Raw genomic sequence first — 11929 nt, 5'->3', positions numbered from 1 at the left:
TCTCTTACTTGGAAACGCATGTGGAAATCTACCCACAAAACTATCTCTCTAGTCATTGTTACTGTCCCGTGAACACAGGCTCTAGCGCGTGTGTATTTAAAGCGAGCATGAGAGCTGGAGGTCCACTAAGGAAGGATCTCTTTACTTGTCCCTTGGGGCTGCAGTTCCAAGAAGACAAAGGACGGGGCGGGGGGCTCCCCAGCAGGCCCGCTGCGTTATATTTAAAAGCAAGCTGGGGGCAACCCCCCGCCCCCACCCCGGAGAACCACGGCTGGCCCTGGGTACCGCTGGCTGGGCTCCCTTCCCCCGCGGCCGCCCCGGGGGACAGGCCGCGGCCCCTCCCGCCGGAGAACAAACGGGACATTCAGCCGCCGCCCGTGGCTGCCAGGGCGCGTCCCCCGGGGAAAATTAGGCGTGGAGTCGGCCCCGAACGCCTTCAAAAGCGGCCCTCCCGCCGGCCGCGGCGCACTTGGTACCTGGCTGCGGGCGCCGAGCGGGATGCCGCAGTGAGCTGCCGGCCATGGGGGGCGCGAGCGCCTGCATCCCACTCTGCCTGCTGCTGGCTGCCGCGCAGCTGGCCCGGTCGCAGACCCCAGAGAGGTAACACCCGCCCGGCCCTTCCCGCACCCCTGAACCCGCACCTCGCCACCCGGGGCTGCCCGGCTCCCCCCGAAGGCTGGCGCTGCGCCCCCCGGGCCACCACGTGGCGCGGCTCCCTCTCCCTTGCCTCGCCTCCCCGCTGTGTGCGGGTGCAGGGCACACTCGCGCTCGAAATTGCTCCCTCCTCTTCCCTGCTCTTTACTTCCCAGCCTCGGCCAATCTAAGGCGAACCCAGGGAGTCGCTCTTTTAAGTCCTCACTAACATCCAGGGCAGAGGCTGGCTAACTCCCGCGTCACCTCCAGCCGCCTCTGCCTTCCCCTTTTCCTGGGCGCGGGGAGGGGCGCACGGAGAAACTCAACTTTCCGAAAAGGGGAGAAAGCAAGGCCTGTCTCCAAATCTAGGAGCTTACAAACTTTATATTTACCACTACTTTTAAACCATGCGACTCTCCCCCAGAGTGTCCCTCACTGGTGACCTCTCCCACTCTCTCCAGTTAAATCATTCAATTTTTATACAATACTCTCTGTGAGTGGAATATCTCTATCTAAGTCAATGGTGAATTTGGATGGGTTCTCGGGCTATGATTTCAATATTCTAAGAGCTGGCAAGCTTTTAGATTTTTTATCTGGTGCAAGATTTTGCTAAACAATATTAACTCGTTCATATCAGCCCTTAGACCTTTTTGAAATCCACATTCGATTGCTAGACCGTGTTTCAGTTTAAGTGTCCTCTCCTTTATTTCCCCAGACCTGTTTTCACATGTGGCGGCGTTCTCACCGGAGAGTCTGGATTTATTGGCAGTGAAGGCTTTCCTGGAATGTACCCTCCAAATAGCAAATGTACTTGGAAAATCACAGTAAGCATTCCTTTTAAAGGTGTTCTTCTGGACGTGGGTACTGCAAAGAGTGCACTGTGATGCCTCCCCCCCCCCCCACCGCGCCCCGTGTCAGGATTGGGTTTAGTGGGAGACGCCTGAGAACGTGAAATGTTGCGTTTACTTCATTTGCGAGGTTTTTTATTAAGAAAGCCGGTGGTGTCCTGCAATAGCGATTAGACCGCGCTCAAGATATGGCTGAAGGAAGGAACCCTTCAAACAGATGTTTCTGAGTGAGTTGAGCTTTATGAATTCACGATTAAGGCTGTTTCCATTCAGAGGTCTGTTGTAAGGACCATTGACAGCTAGATGCTGTTCATGCCTGCATAAATCCCTCGTGAGAAATAAAAGATCAAAGTTTTGACTTCTTTATACTCAAGGGAAGAACAACAGTTACCATCCTGCTGTCGTTCATTGTCCCTTCTTAGGAACCACCACCAAGGCAACCTAAGAACTGAGGGTGCTAATGAGGGCTTAATAAAATGCCATGGGGGTCAGCGCTGGCTGTATTAGCCCGAGTCAGGGCGAGAAAGCAGATATAGACACAACTAATGTAAACAAACGTCCGGATTTAGAGTCAGCTGGCTGAGCCATATTTCCAGTCATTGCTGCTGTAACTTTTGTTGCTACCTTCATTTTGCTATTGCTCTTGGGAAGTTATTTGGTATTCAAAAAAGCCCATGTAGTCAGGACATAACACCCACCGATTGTGATTTGGTGTGTGTGTGTGTATTTTATGTTGCGGAAGGTTGTACATGCTAAGCCCCGGATCATGTTTGAAGTACTTAAATGAGCCAAGTAATTAACAAGTGTCTCACAGAATCCACAGAATCATTCTGATCATTGTTTTGCCTATTTTATAGATGGGAAAGCTGAGGCCTAATAGAATTATATAGAGACATTGATTTGATAAGCCCTCCTTCACCTGTTGTGCAGTGATGTTTGGCAGACTGATTTGGGAGGAGGACCCCTCCATAATATAAAATTTAATTTTTTTGGTACATTATTGCCCACCTGTAAAATCTCAGTGGATGGGTACAGACTTCATTATGTTGTTATAGCAACTAGGGTAGGTGATGTCCCAGAAGCAACTTTGAAATCCTGATATTGTTAATAAATGTGAAATAAGACTGGGAAGCAAATGTAAGATGGTTTAGCTTTATATTGTCGTTGTGTTTTCATTGTGACTCAGTGGTTTTGAGTTCAGAATGATCCAAGAGGCATCATGTGTTTAACGAGGCAAAATTCATGCTTGGTTGTGTATTTGGGGATGGCATTGGACTTTCATGAGAGAAGTGTGTGTCCAGGGAAGATGTTTCTGGATCAGGGAGGGCTTTGCCTCAGAGGAGGTGCAATTGCCAAAAAAAAGAGAGAAAAAGAAGGGCCTAGGGGTGGGGCGGTGGAATGGGTGTGGAGTGTTCAGGGGTGGGGTGGAGAAGAGGTTTAATGACCTTAAGAACAGTGGAGGAGGGCAGTGTGGCTGGGACAGATGAACAAAGACCATAGTCTGGAGAGAAGTGGGGAAACGGAGCCAAGAGGATCCTGAGTTTGAAGCCAACCTGAAACCCTGAGCAGTGAGTGGGGGGGGGGGGGTGGAATGACGGGTGCAGGGGGCTAGGATACTGTTAAGGGTCCGGGAGAGGATGGGGTAACTAGGGTTCTAACAGCAAGGATGAAGAAACGGGGCATCTTTTGCCTTCAGTATTTCATAGGCAGATGGACATGCAGCCAGGGTTAGGTGGCACCAGCTGAGAGGCCCATGTGCCAACTTGTCCCCTTTCCTTTGTGACTTCTGTCCTAGACAGGGGTGACTTCTGCTAGGGCCTTAGCCAAAGCCTTCTAGTCTCAAAGCCAGCTGTATTAAACAAGGTTCTCTAGAGAATTGGAACCAATAGTGTGTGTGTGTTTGTGTGGGTTTGTGTGTGTGTCTGTGTGTCTATGTGTCTGTGTGCTAAAAGCGGATCTATTAGGCTGGTTTGTACATATGGTTTGGGGAGTCCACCTGTGCCTGTCAGCACAATGGACAAGCAAGAAAACCATCAACTCAGTAACCATTTAGTCAACACAACCGGGTACCTCCGCAGTCTCAGTCTGGCATTGGGAGCCTGGAGGCTCCCTGGAGAGCAGCTGGAAAGCAGAGGAAGCCAGGGTGTGATGTCAGTATAGGATGGCAACAGCGGGGACAGACACACTGGCTCCTCAAGAAGAGAAGGCAGGGTTGTGCCTACGGCTGTTTCTTCCTGCCTCTTTATATCTGGGGTGCCGGGGAGATGGTACCACCCTCAGTCACTCCTCTCTGAAAGACAAACAAATATCAACCCTCCCCTGATAAGAAACCCAAACACCTAAAACCTCATAGACACGCCCTGAGGTCTTCTCTGTGACTTGAAGTTCCATCAGGTTGACAATCAAGATCAAATGTCACCTCAAATTGATCCCGTCCAGTTTTCCACTCCTGCAGTCAGTAAAGCAGGAGTGGAGTTCCACTGGAACTCAATATTACATATTATATTATATTAATGATTATATATGTGTATGCGGGTATACATGTACATGTGTACAAGTTGAAGCCAGAGATTAACATCTAGTGTTTTCTTCAACGCTTCTCCACCTTACTTTGTGAGACAGTGTCTCTCACGGAACCCTTCTCCCACCTGGTGTCTAGACTGGCTGGCAAGCCCCAGAGCTCATCCTCTCTCTGCCTCCCCAGCTACCATCATCCTCCACTAACAACAGACTTTACACTCCCCTTTCACCCCAACCTTTCCAGCTGAAGATGTGCACTGCAAGGTGGATCGCACCCCCAGATCGTTTTCATGAAGCTGCTTCATCAGTGGGAAAATAAGGATGTTTGATGCGTGTTGTAAAAGTTGTCTCAACCAAATGTTTTAGCCCCTTGTCTTGGCCTTCCTGGCATGGAAGTGTAGCTTGCATATGGGACGTTTATCTTTTTTCCTGGTTTTCATTTGTTTTTTGTTGCTATGATAAAGCTCTGACCAAAACCAATTTGAGGAGAAAAGGGTTTATTTCATCTTAGACTTTACAGCCCATCACTGAGGAACTCAAGCAGAAATCTGGATGCAGGAACGTAAGCGGAATCATGGAGGAGGAGGATCCTTACAGGCTTGCTTCCTCCACCTTGGCCAGCTATTTTTGTTATATAGTCCAATCCCACTCACCTGGGCAAGGCACTATCTAGATCTAGATATGAATATTGACTGCTCTGCCAATGGGGAAGTGATATTAATGACTCAGCCTTATCAATATTGACATCTATATCTAGGTGTAGATATAGATATAGATCCCTCCTGTATCAATTAGCAATAAGAAAATGCCCCACTGGTGTGCCATAGGCCTATCAGATGGAAGCAACTCCTCAGCTGAGATTCCCTCTTGCTAGTTGGCTCTAGTTTGTGTCACCTCGACAAAGACTAACCAGCACAGGCCTGATAGAACTCACTTCCCTCAGAGGTGGGGATCAAACTCAGGGTCCTCAACAAGCAAAGCCCTTGCTGTACAACTGAACTAGATTCCCGGCCTCTATTCTAGCATTTTAAATTCTAGGGCAACTTCATGGATGACAGCACTGTTGTCCATGTGGTCCACATGGATTGTATAAATTAAATGAGTTTCATTGCCTTAATCATAGTAGCCACTGTAAGTGCTCAATAGCACTCCCTCTCTCACTTGTGGGACCACATGTTTGTGAATATTTCCATCATTATAAAATGCCCCTTTGGGCAGTTCTAGAGAATTTTAGGTAGAATGGAAGTGCCCCAGGCTGCCTAGCCATACGTCTGCTCCGTCAGTGGGGAAGTGATATTAGTCCTCCATAGTTGATGACTTAATCCTGTTGACTCAGCCTTATCATTCTGACCATCAGCGTACAGTGGTGGCCCTAGCTGGCTAGGTTTTAGTAATTCATCTGGCTGAGTGTGTTCTTAAAAAATGCACGGCTAGACATAAATCAGATGATTTGAGGGTTATGAAATAGTTGGATATTTTGTAATCCATGGTGAGAGTGAGTGTTTCTTGACTTCCTGTAGATGCTAAGGCTACAGGCAGCTAACCACATGAACATCTGCATCAGATGCCAGAGCCTTGTGCCTGTTGTAAGGGGCAAGGGTTGAGTACAGTTCAACAACTACTGTCCTGGGAAAGATGGAGATCAATCTGGTTTGATCTAAAAGATTTGAAATAAAAGATTGCGGTGAGACTGACATTACCCCAAGCGACTGGAGCATGAAAACCACATGCCAAGCCCAGCAGCAAGAGAGGAGACTCCAGATCTTGGCACACTCCTACTGCAGTGGGTTACAATGCTCCTTCGCAGTGATGTGCAGAGGATGATGGGAGGTATCTGAGATCCTCAGAGAAAGTGGGGGAGGCAGCAACGAACCGGGTCAGCAAGGACTTAGCCAGTGGCTGAAGCCTTTACAGCATCCCCCACCCCCATCCCAGGCGAGCCCAGGTGATTCTGGAAATGGTGTGAGCACATGAAGAGGACCGTGAGGTGTGGGCTAGTGAGAGAAAGCCCACCAGACCTCTGCAGTTCTAGCTCCTCCGCGACCCTGGCATCTGAATCGTCATCCTGTGACGATAAACTCAGGATAAACATCAGCACAAACTCGGAGAATTGCCGAGTTGTTCCCTGGTGCTTTCATCCATTTTCTGTCCCTTCTATAATCCCCTCGGCAGGGTTAAAGAAACAACTTGAAACAATCACACTCTTCTTCTGTAGGAACGTCAACAGCCGAAGCTTTGCTTACAGAAGAAACTATAAATTACAGGAAACTTGAAGCCCAGAGCCTTCTGGGAAATCTTGAACATGTATAGGAATTGTTTAAAATTAGTTCCTGAACTTAGAATCCAGCCCAGTATCCAAATGTGTAAAGGGGATGCTGTTACTAAAGCTGGGTCTGCAGAGATGGGTGAAAGTCATTTTATTCTTAGGTTTTAAGCCGGACACAATTGGCATAGCAGTTTGAAAATAGAGAGGTTTACGTGTAGAGCTCAGTTGCCACGCATTATGACTAAAATCACAAAAGTTTTTACTCTTTGTAATTGCCTCATTTATTAAAGATGTTTGAAGTCAACCTCTTACTTAAAGTTTTAAATATTAATTTCAGCATGAATCTGATTTGGAGAAAAAGGTCAGCAAGTCTTTGAGTAATTTATTCACGTTTCTTCTGCAGAAAGACCCTCGGCTGCCTTACCAGGGCACGTACTGCCGTTTCATAAGCTACCTGCTTTATTCTGGCCAGCTAACATTTCCTAGACTTACCGTGGAATTCGTGCTACTAAGATGATAACGCATGTCTTCAGCCTTCGCATGTACTGAGCCGCTTTATCTGAGTGGGTGAGGCAAGCATTAATACACCCACGTCACAGACAGAGAAATGGTTATCTGCAAAGCCTCTGTTAGATTTGAACTGGGTGTGACTGCTTACACCTGTAATCCCAGAGGTAGGAAAGAGCCATGAATTGGGGGTCATCTTCATCTTTACAGTGAGCTCCTGTATCAAGAAAACTAATCTAAACAAAACTTGTACCTTGCCTAATAACATTGTGTCTATAAAAACCATGAAAAGATTCGCAATTTCCTGGCTCAGTACTATAATTAGCTGTGCATGTACTTACTTACCTCTTGTATAAACATTTACCTCAATTCACTGAGTGTCCTTGTATAGGTGTTCCATTGTGCCGGCCCCCTGGGTAAAGAGAGGAGGCAGGCTTTCCATCCCCAGAGAGTTCGGAGCTGGTAAGGAGGAGATAACGAGACTTCATGAGAGGAATGTTTAGAAGTCGTTTCGCGGCTCACTCTTAAGGAGCTTTATGTATTGAAAATTTTGGAGAGGTTGTAAGGTTTTGGATTTACAGGTCAGCTTTACATGCGCCTTGGTTATTTTCAAATCTGAATAATAATGAACCCTAGAGAGGTATTTCTGTACCATTGCCTTGAGGGTAATCTTATAACTTATGTCTGTTAAAGTCATCATACTGAGTCTGTCTGCCAGAAGCCTGGTTACATTGAAATGGCGTTCACATTTTGCTTAGAGAATTTATAAATTAAAAGGGGGTTGGGCCTTGTTTCTTCTCAACAATTTTTATATGGTTAAGGAGAAGAAAATCAGCAGGGACAGACATGGTATTGCGGATGTTTGAATATATAGTGATGGTCTAGGAAGACCAGTGGTAGGTATATAATTTGAGAAAACACAGAATTAATTTGGGCAGGAACTCAGCATTTAAGTCAATTAATTATACCAAAAGGTAAAGAAGGGGCTCTCCAATCATTGTAGCTGTTATTTGTCTGGAATAGCCTCAGCAGGGAAGAGAGAGGAATGGGATTTGGGGCTTAACCACGTGTTTCCTGACTTTTGGCTGCACATAGGATTTAACATTATATGGAGACTTAAGTTCTAATCTTAAGTACTTTTAAATGAATGTATGCATTTCTCTGATAGGCACAGCCGTTTAGCCACCTGAGTAATAATTTTATCCAGTGCTGAAGTTGGTATGACTTACGCCCGAGGAAAGCACAGCTGAGTGAGATCACTAGACCATATTTGCATCTTCAAGCTTGGGCATCATATGGCTGGGCCGAGAGTGTGCAACCGTTGCTTGTCTTGCGTTTTAAAGTGATAACGTCTAATTCGGAAGCTTTATGAGTCTTACAGTGGATAAATTCCTCCAGTGAGGGTTCAGTTACTAAGGCACTAGAATTACAAAGCTTTCCTGTTGCCTCCGGGCCTTTGCGGGAAGGACAGATACAAATCCTAAATAAATAAGCCAGTGGGTAACACTTTCCCAATGGGGCCCCGGTCCACTTTTCCTAAATTTGTTTAGTTTTCTGCTTGCTTTTGAGGGCATCTGTTGCCTCTTTTAATTTTGTTTTCCTTTGCTTGGAAGTTAAATATGTTTTTATTGACTGGAAACCCGATGTTTTATACATATACTTCTTTATTCTGCCTGTGTTTTTAATGCTGTTTTCAATCCAATGTCTTTAAAAGGCTTAATTAATAGAGGGGGGGGGGCATGAAAATGAAGTCTTCACGTTTTTCTTTTCTGACAGAAATTCTTTGATAACAACATTGTCAATGGAGAAGGCATTCAATAAAGTTAAACACCCAGGGAGGATTTTTTTTTAATGTATCATTAGAAGGACTGACAGATGTACTCTCACATCCCTTGCTTATGCCACAGTTCAGTTTATGGTGTGAATCCAGTGGTAAAGTTGAGTTGTTTCATGATGACTTTGCAAATTCCTTGTGAAGTGGAAAAAGTGGGCTCCTTGATTGGTTTCCTTTGCTGAAGACAAATGCAGTGTCAGAGGCTTTCACTTTTCACATCCTTAGAGTTGGGCGTGCTCCTGCAGATGGTTGCTGCATCCTTAGAGTCGTGCGTTCTTTTGTGGGTGGTTGCTGCATCCTTAGAGTTGGGTGTGATCTTGCGGATGGTTGCTGCATCCTTGGAGTTGTGCATGCTCCTGCAGATGGTTGCTGTGCTGTGTTCTTCACGCAGAGGGATGTTGTTTATGAACGCAGGTAGAGCCTGAGGAGCAGCCTATGAAAGCAGTCACTACCGTCACATCTCTATCTCAACAGTGCAATTATGCCTTTGGGTTTCTCCAAATTTCTTACTCTAGGAACTTGGGGAAAAACAAGTGTTTTTCTCAAATACTTTATTCACTAGCTCATGAGTGGCAAGTCTTTGACAACCTATGTAAACATCCTGAATAAGCCGGAGAGCTAGAACAGTGTAGTCGGAATCAGAGTGTGCTAAAGCGAAGTCCTGCCACTAAGTGTTACCCCTCTCTCACCACCATGCCCCAGGCTCCCTCCCCCAGAAGCTCACTATTGGACACTGCACATAACCAAATAGTGTGTCCCCAAATGTTCAGGGCTAGAGAGGTGAGTTTGTCAAGAACAGGCTTTGAACAGACCAGGCTGAAAAGCAAGGCACGCAGAAGCCTGCGGCAGTTTTACTGTTAGGTGCCAACAGAGATGGATGCTGAGTTTGGCTGCTAGACATAGACTTGCCGAAATCTCTAGGCTACAACTGACCTCTTCTGAAGGAACCATAATTCATTAATTCACTAAAACAGTTCATGATGCGCCCACCCGGTGAGAGGTCACATCCCTGAATAGGAGCAGGGATAGGCATGGTGAACGGGGATCAAAATATTGGGTTGTGTGTGTGGCATTTCTTGGAGCCTAGAAGAATAAACACTGGAGAGTCATATGGACGTGGGCTTTAATCCCTGTTTACACATTTGCTGGGCATACGGAGAAGTTTCTGGAGCTGGCACCCTCTTGATGTGAGGACTGGAGTAGGCATTAGATGGGAGGCCCCTTGGCACGGGGCGAGAGGTGTTGTTGATCTTTTTTAAACCACTTCTCCAAGGCTGTAATGAGGAATGAAAATGTGGTGTTTGTGTAGAACTTGCCTGCAAGCCAACTGGTTCCAATCTGGATGGTAATCCCTTAGGGCATGGCGAATTCCCATTGGAAATGTCTCACTGTGTCCTTTCTTCATTTAAAATACGATCTTTCATAAGATTTCATCCACAGAAGTGCCTCCAGCCCTCCCTTCCCAGCCAACTCCCATCCCGAAACCAACTGAGGGTTCCTCATGACTTTGAAACTGGAGTGTTTAGAATCAGAGAAAGGCCTGTCAGTGAAACTGAGATAGGGTTGAGTTCAATGGAAGGACATGTGTCTACCTTGTGCGAGGTCCTGGGTTCTGCCCACAGGACTACCTGAAAAACATTGCAAGGATTGTTCTGTCTTTAGAGATGGAGGCTTTATCCTCCTTTGGAATTCCAAGTTACCAAACAGGCCCCTAGCTACACAAACTAGCTAAAGGTATTCCCCAGGGATTCCCAATGAAGACACACCGACCTCACGTTTAAGGTGTGGTGTCTGGAGCCAGACTGCTGTGGTCCATCACCAGCCCTGCCCTGGAAGTCTCCAGAGATGAGCTTCTTTCTGATTGTCGTGCCTTCAGGCTTCCCGTGTCCCCCAACAGAGTTTTGAGGGGTCTAGAGAAACAGAGAATTATGCAAATGTGGTTTGTGGGAGTGGCCTAGGGAGAAAGAAGTCCTAGCTTTTGCCCAAGTCCTTTGTCTTTTCTTCCTTTCTCCCCTCTCCTCCCTTTTCCTCCCCTCCTTTATTCTCCCCTCTCCTTTCCTTCCCTCCCCTCCTTTATCCCATCCTTTCCCTTCTTTTCTCCCTTCCCTCCCCATCCCTTCCTCCCTCCCCATCCCTTCCTCCCTCCCCCTCCTTTTCTTTGTTTTCTATATTGGGCATCAACCCAAGAGTCACTGACTACCTCCCCAGTTCTGCCTTGATTTTTAAAAATGTACATTCTAGAGCCCAGGAGGTGGTGAAATATTCATAAAGTCTCAGCATTTAGGAGGCTTGGACAGTAGCATGGTGAAATTGAGGATAACCTAGGTTTATAATGAATTTGGGGTCAACCTGGGCTACATAAGAAGATCCTATCTCAAAAAAAAAATCAAATGTCTTTGGAGTCTGAGGAGATGATTTGTTTAGTAAAGTGTTTGAACTGCAAGCATGAGGACCGGAGTCCAGATATTCATCACTCAAGTTAAAAACCATAATCCTGTGTATAGTGGCACCTGTGTAGAACACCCTTACAGGGTAGATGGAGACAGGAGGCCTCTCGGAGCTCACCTGCCAACCAAGGTAGCCAAATAGTGAAGTCCAAGTTTAGTGAGTGAGCCTCTCTCAGAAAAGGTAAAAAAAGATTGAGGAAGGCACTTGAATGTTGGCCCAAGTTCCATGAATGTGTGCACTCACATGCATACACGCACACACACATACAAATGTACACACACACCCCAGGTGGTATAAAACCCCTTCTTAGGACCATCATTCTGTGAGTATGTCCATGGGGAGACTTTCAGGCAGCCCTCAGAATTTGTCTTCAAAGCTGACTTGTTAGACTATTAGTGAAAAAGTCACCTTGGAGGTCCAGGCCCTCAGAAGACTGTTTCCTGCTTGCTTACAGAAACCACAGAAGAGAATCAAGCAAGAGGCCTGACGCCATCTGTGGTAGCTTGAAAGAAAATGACCCCCAAAGTGAGTGACTCGTATTGGAGTAGGTGTGATCTTGTTGGAAGAAGTGTGCCACTGTGGAGGGAGGCTTTGAGGTCTCATATATGCTCAAGATACCACCCAGAGTCTCAGACCATTTCCTGTTGTCTTTGAGTCAAGATGTAGGACTCACAGCTACTTTCCCGGCTCATGTTCCTCAAAGAACGTGTGAAAATTGCAGTGCTCCAGGTGCAGATACTTTAGTCTGTGGGGTAACCCCTCTCTGAGTCTCTGTTCCCTCAAAGTGGTGCACACCAAGCCCCCAGTCCATCTGTGAACCAGAAGGCCGTGCCTGGGACTCATGGCTCCCTTCCCAGAGCATCCAGAGAGAAC

The 11929-nt window shown here is 46.6% G+C and overlaps 1 protein-coding gene across 1 annotated transcript in view; it reads left to right on the top strand.

The window, feature by feature from the left end:
- The first annotated feature begins 288 nt into the window (after positions 1–288).
- The window catches only part of Pcolce2 (procollagen C-endopeptidase enhancer 2), a 46021-nt gene continuing 34380 nt past the window's right edge, over positions 289–11929 (top strand). The window contains exons 1-2 of the mRNA XM_041676721.1: positions 289–600; positions 1349–1457. Of these exons, the coding sequence (XP_041532655.1) occupies positions 521–600; positions 1349–1457 (189 nt within the window). The 5' untranslated portion in view covers positions 289–520. The remainder of the gene's footprint in view (positions 601–1348; positions 1458–11929) is intronic.

This window comes from Microtus oregoni, unplaced genomic scaffold (assembly GCF_018167655.1).
Source record: "Microtus oregoni isolate MIOR12 unplaced genomic scaffold, Mior012 000028F_ref0000031, whole genome shotgun sequence".
Taxonomy (NCBI): Eukaryota; Metazoa; Chordata; class Mammalia; order Rodentia; family Cricetidae; genus Microtus; species Microtus oregoni.
Note: the sequence above shows the minus strand (reverse complement) of the source record. Positions and strands in the feature narration are given on the sequence as shown.